This window comes from Quercus suber, unplaced genomic scaffold (assembly GCF_002906115.3).
Source record: "Quercus suber isolate HL8 unplaced genomic scaffold, Cork oak 2.0 scaffold_736, whole genome shotgun sequence".
In the NCBI taxonomy this organism is placed as follows: domain Eukaryota; kingdom Viridiplantae; phylum Streptophyta; class Magnoliopsida; order Fagales; family Fagaceae; genus Quercus; species Quercus suber.
The window spans coordinates 327,024-333,023 of record NW_027070175.1 but is presented as its reverse complement, the minus strand read 5'-3'; the positions used below and the strand labels follow the sequence as shown (position 1 = coordinate 333,023).

The following is a 6,000-nucleotide window of genomic DNA, read 5'->3' as shown; positions in this document are numbered from 1 at the left end:
CACTGATGGCTCCATTAATGCATCCTACACACAAAAATGGACATTGAAGGTGACGGCTTTAGTAGGCTGACGACATCATAAAAATAAACATCCATGATCATGTATGAAAAATGACTAATCAGTCCCATTAAATCATTATCCATGACTAGGCTGACGGGCCAGCCTACGTTTACAAAATAGCTGTTGAGTCTACAAAGCAAACACCCTTCAGAAAGAAAAGCACAAAGATAAATGACAATACATATATGATCAAAAAACGACGGTTATCAGGCATCAACAAACATATCACTTACAAACAGACGCCCCAAAAACAAAGGAGCACTTAGAAACATTGTTTGCAAATGGAACAAAATATAACAGATACAAAAACAAAAACTATGGCTGGGCAGAAGGGGCGTCACTTGAAGTCTTTTTACTTTTTTGAACATGAGAGTCTTCTACGTCAAGGACCTCCACAGAAGGATTGGAAGTAGTGATTGGAGGGTTTGCAGCAGGCTGCGCCAAAACAACGCCACTATCTTCATGTGGAAGGGCATCCTCGGAGTCGTCACCTTTAACAACGACGGCGTCATTAGCAGGCGTCATCCAAGGTGATCCCAGATAGATTCAGCTCAGGAAAGGCTGAGGCAACTTGCTCAAGGTAGTCATCAAATCTAGTACCGTAGTATCCACCACAAGAATCAATGAAGGAATCTGACGCCTTGAATCTTTGGACCGCGTCAGCCCAACCGTCTCCACTTGCGCATGAAGGGTCGTTAGTTCTTGTTCTAACTTCTCCTTTTGACGACCCGCCTCCTCCAACTTCTGCTTTGTCTCTTTTAGCTCAACGTTCAAGAGACAAACGGCCTCTTTGTACTGCGCCTACTGGTTCAACAAGTTAGTATTATGTTTACTAACGCGAGTGACGACCCCTTCCTTGGCCACACACCTGTCCTGGAGCGCTTTTACACATACCAAGGCCTAAGAATGACACAACCATCAGTCAATAAACAAGAAAAGATAAGAGAAAAGCTAGATAGGGGAGATGGCTTACCCATGTTAGGTTAAACAGAGCTGACGCCCCTAAGTCCTTCGTCCTCAACAAAGCACAAGGATCTATATCTGTCGGTTTTATGAACGATTCTACCTCTTCGACGGCATAATCCTTGTGCATCAATAGGCAACGGGGTCCCTTAAAGACAGGACCGGAAGAAGTCATCACCCCCTTTCCTGCTCTATGGCCTGATTTGGAGGGTGACTTCTCTAGGGGCTCATTTCCAGAAGTGACGGCCACCTTTTTAGAGAGACGACCATCCTTCTCGTCGGTTTCCACTTCAACGAACCCTTAGTGACGGTTTTGGGGGTTGACGAGGATGTCAACTCCCCCTTTGCCCTCTTCTCCTCCTTCTGACGGGCAGCAGCAGCCCGTATCCATTGCTTAGCGGCCTTTATTTATGCAAAGACAACAAATATGCATGAGAAAAATTGATGATAAGAGCCAAAGTGACGGATTGGTAGAAAATTACTCACGTTGGCGAGAAAATTCCTCTAGTTTGCAAGCTTTAGGCGTCGGTTCCGGACCCCCGCAGTATGCGTGAAGAGTGTCAAGAGTAATTAAATCTCGACACTTTCGCTTTTCTAAGGGAATCTCTAGAACCCGACGGATAAAATCCCTTTACTCTTCAGTTATAAAAGGGCGAGTGTTGGCTGAAAAGGAAAAACAAATTGACGGCGTTAAGACACTTCAAAAATAAAATAAACATGTAAAAGATGACGGGGCTATAAGTTGTCGGTTAAAACCTGAATCCCTAATGAAAGCCTAAGTATTATCAAAATAACCATGGGGATCGTTTCCCATTCTTCCTGACGGCACACCCAGTCCGTCCCTTGAACAAAAAGTACCTACTCTTCTAAACTCTATTTGAATCTGGCATCTCAGACACTAACCTCAACTCCCTCTCCCTGACGGCAAAATGGTACATCCCCTTAGAAGAAGAAGGTGCTGGGGTCTATAGCTATAGAAGAATTCGTCTAAAGAAAGTTAACGGTGTCCTCCACTCAGACGACCCCATAAGATCTCAGCACTTATAAAGATCCTCCATGAATTTGGAGCAATCTGGCTAATGGACAACCCAGAAAATCAGCCAACTGACGGTGTAAAGCCGTCAGGGGCAGTCTGAGCCCCGCAGCGAACATGGCATCATACATACCAACGTCTGCGGTTCTCCTCGTATAGCACTTTTCATTCTCTCTGGGGAGATGGATAGGGATGTGGTCTGGGATTTGGAAATGAATGCGTAACTCTTTGAAGACCTTATCACTCATTTTGGTAAAAATTTATTGACGGCCCATTCCTCGGGAAGGATGAAGGGACGGCTACCTCCAGGACTTCCTGAAGTTCCTTCACAGGACTCCTCATCACCTTCATCTTCGTCACTATCTTTCTCTTCTTCCACCTCAACTTCACCCTCCTCACCTACTACCTCCTCCTGACCTTTATCTCTGTGACTCCCTACCTCCTCGTCAGGAGATTGGGCTGACGTCCTTCTCTCTGACGACCAAGAAAAGCTCCCGGACTCATTACCTGAACCAAATACCTCGTCGTAGCCCGCTCCATCGTGGACCGATGACTGATCACTCGACGCTTCACTTGACATCTGACTACCTACAAGTGATGGATTTATTCTAAGCACCTAGGATGACGACCTCGCTATAGAAAAATTAATCGAAATAAAGAATATACAAAGAAAGAAAAAGGACTTACTAGTTTCTTAAAATGGGTGACGGTTTTGGAAGTGATGGCAGCAACACAGGCGACGATGTAGGAGAATTGACGGAAGAAAGCCGACGAGTCTTCTCTCCAGGAATCAGTAAAAATGAAATATGAAAAATGAAGGGAAGAGGTGGGTTATATATAAAGGGCAAATGCACAGAAGACGAAGCGACGCCTTCGTCCAGAAGCGAAGCTAACCAGAATGCGCCACGCGTCCGAGCATTTAATAATGGCTGCTCGAGGAATCGCCTTTAAACTATTTTCTCTCTCCTGGCCAAAGTGAAAGTTAGCAACAAAAAATATAACTCCATAACCCATCAGTTCAAACTGACGGAGATATGGAGTAGGGGGCAATTGATAAGTAAAATTATAACATGCAAAGCATCCCAGACTGAACTCGTTGGCTTTACTCATGGAATAGAGTCTACAGCTTAGGCTGACGGGGTAAGTTAAATAAAAAACTGTAGACCCTAAAGCTGACGGACAGTGATGTGAGGATTGTGGAAGGAAGTCCATGGAGAACATCAAGTTGCTGACACCATTAAAAGACTGACGTCGATATGGCTGAAGGGGATAAGATAAAGCTGACGGTCCTGAGGCTGACGGTTCTAATAAAACCTTTGCTTGGCTACCACGCATGAGTATATAAGGAAATGACTTGTATCCCACGCTCAATATTAGTCTCCTACAAGAAAAGGATTCTGTAATATACGCTCATAAGGTTTCCTATAAGGAAAGGACTTCTAGCCCAAGGAAGAGATGGTCAACCTTCTAGTACTATAAAAGCCCCAATACCCTCGCAAATCAAGGTACGCATAATTAACCCCTCTCTAGCACTCTAGAGTTGTAAGAAGTTCTAACTTGACCTTTGGAGGGTATTTGGCTGGCACCACATCGGTGCTCTCTGTTAGGTCTTCTCCTTTTTGTCATGTAGGTGCTGTTTAGGGTGTGCGAGTATCGTGTGACTCACTAGTGGTTTTTTGGCATTATCATTTAAAATGATATTAGAGAGCTTCACGTGGTTTGTGTGAAACCTCGGGTCATGTTTTTTGGGGTTGTAAGTTTGCTTCAGAGGTGTGGAAAATTGTGGGACTGCCAACATAGGCTAGGGACCAGCTTCAGTGCCCAAAGGAATTCATTGACGTGGTGTGGAGGCTGAAGGAGGATGAGAGTGTCCAGGATTGGGAAAGGTGCGCAGTCATGTCATGAAAAATATGGAATAACAGGAATGCTTTCAAGCATGAAGGACATTGTAAACAGCCTAAGCAAGTTGCAGAGGAGGCTCGTAACTACACTGAGGAATGCAGACAATTTGATACTACTACCCCAATTCGAATCCCTGCCCGAGCCAAAACTCCTTGGAAACTGCCAAAGGCTGGATGGTATAAAGTCAATGTGGATGGAGCTATTTTCTCGGATTTAGGTAGCTGTGGTGTTGGAGTCGTAATCAGAAATGAGAAGGGCCAACTAATTGGTGCACTAAGCAAAAGAATTCAGCTCCCTTTAGGGCCTTTAGAGGTTGAGGCAAAGGCTATGGAGGAAGGCATTCAGCTGGCAAGAGATCTAAGCCTCAAGGAGATCATCATTGAAGGAGATGCAAAGCAGGTGGTTACGGCCATTTCTGATACAGGTTCTTCCCCAAGTTCGATCAGTAAGGTGATAGAGGGAATGAGACTTTGGCTTCTGCACTTTAAATCCTGGACGACCTCTTATGTAGGTAGAAATGGAAATATGGTTGTGCATCAATTAGCCAAGCATGCTAAGTTTGAGGATGAATGTACTGTTTGGGTAGAGGATACCCCTCCCATTGTATCAAAACAGGTTCTTATGGATGTAATCTCTACGGATAGTTGTCCAAATCAATGAAATGGTAGTCGGTGTTCGTTATCAAAAAAAAAAAAAAGAAGAAAATTTTCCCCTTGTTTCTTTAGCTTACATGTATTAATTGAGTATGTAATGGGATTTTTTGTTATGGAATTTCCAAATGGGGGAATATGTTAAGTTTTCCTTGAAAAAGGTAGTGCTCAACTTTTAACCTATCTTTTGCACCTAAGTACAACACTTAATGCTTGACTTGTCAAGAGAGAGAAGGACTGCCACACCAAAAGCAACATTGAGAAAACCTTGTTCCTTTTCTTCCTTAGGCCAGGCTGAAAACTTCATATATTTTTCCCATCCATTCTGTGATCCCAAAGAGAGTGATCATATTCTTTCTGAAAAAGTTCATTGACACTTTTCATTACACCACAGGGGCAATTATTTGGCAATGAACGATAATTGACTAATTCCTCCAAAGGCTCTTCAGCTTTGGTGAAATGCAAGCTCACTGTGGATTGATTCTGGTTCAGCGTAGTGTTGCAAGTGCCTTCTTCAATTCGAACATTCTGGGCCGTTGCTTTTAGTGAAAATTTCCTTCAAATTAACCCAAACTTCATTGAGGAGATAATATGGATAAGAGGATTCGACTGTACTCACAGTAGTAGAAGATCTAGAGGAAGTAGATGCATTGGAATTCGCATCGACAAGCAAGATTGAAAGTGAAAGATAAAGAATTTGCGAAGAAATCAAATACAAAAAACTCTTCGATGAAGCTTAATTACGCTCTGATACCATATTGAAGTTTGGTCTCAAAGATGGATGTAGAGAAAAGGAGCAAAGGTGCAAAGTGCTCGGAGAAAAAAAATTCTACCATTGTGATCAATTTCATTAAGCTTACAAATTAATTTACATAACCCTGTTCTTATATAGGATAAGCAGAGTGATCAAAGGGAGAAACTAAAGTAACTACTTTCCAGACTCCACTAACTAATCTTAACTAATTGGATATTTCCATGTGGTATAACAGTAACCTATACACCAACATAACCAATGCGACCTGTCGTATAGCAGGCACTGCAGCTTTTGTTCATCATCATCAACACTTTCCTTAAACAGACAAAAAAATTAGCACAAGTTGGAAAGCACATAGTTTTATCGCATGTGGTTCGCTGTGATGTGTCCTTCATGTAATGTATATTACGATGATGTGACCAGGGACGAAGGCATATATTGACTAGGGGGCAATGCCCCCCCCCCCCCCCCCCAATTTTTTATTAAAAAATATAGTATGTGTGTGTATATATATATACACATACATGAATTTTAGCAATTTTGTTCAATAAAATTACATTTTGCCCCTTTAACAATATCATTGATTTTTTTTAGAGTAATGTTACAGACACAAACTTATCTATAACATTTTTACAAAC

At 42.5% G+C, this 6,000-nt stretch overlaps 1 protein-coding gene across 1 annotated transcript; it reads left to right on the top strand.

Moving 5' to 3' along the window:
• Nucleotides 1-2,755: 2,755 nt before the first annotated feature.
• Nucleotides 2,756-4,618, top strand: LOC111996891 (uncharacterized). Its single transcript, XM_024028936.1, has 3 exons — nucleotides 2,756-2,849; nucleotides 3,999-4,382; nucleotides 4,470-4,618. The coding sequence occupies exons 1-3, from the start codon at nucleotides 2,756-2,758 to the stop codon at nucleotides 4,616-4,618; spliced, it is 627 nt and encodes a 208-aa protein (XP_023884704.1).
• Nucleotides 4,619-6,000: the final 1,382 nt, after the last annotated feature.

Coding starts and splice junctions, on each gene's coding strand:
- LOC111996891 (XM_024028936.1), top strand. CDS start 2,756: ATGGGTGACGGTTTTGGAAGTGATGGCAGCAACACAGGCGACGATGTA. Junction 2,850..3,998: donor AGTCTTCTCTCCAGGAATCA/GTAAAAATGAAA, acceptor TCAAGCATGAAG/GACATTGTAAACAGCCTAAG. Junction 4,383..4,469: donor TACGGCCATTTCTGATACAG/GTTCTTCCCCAA, acceptor CCTCTTATGTAG/GTAGAAATGGAAATATGGTT.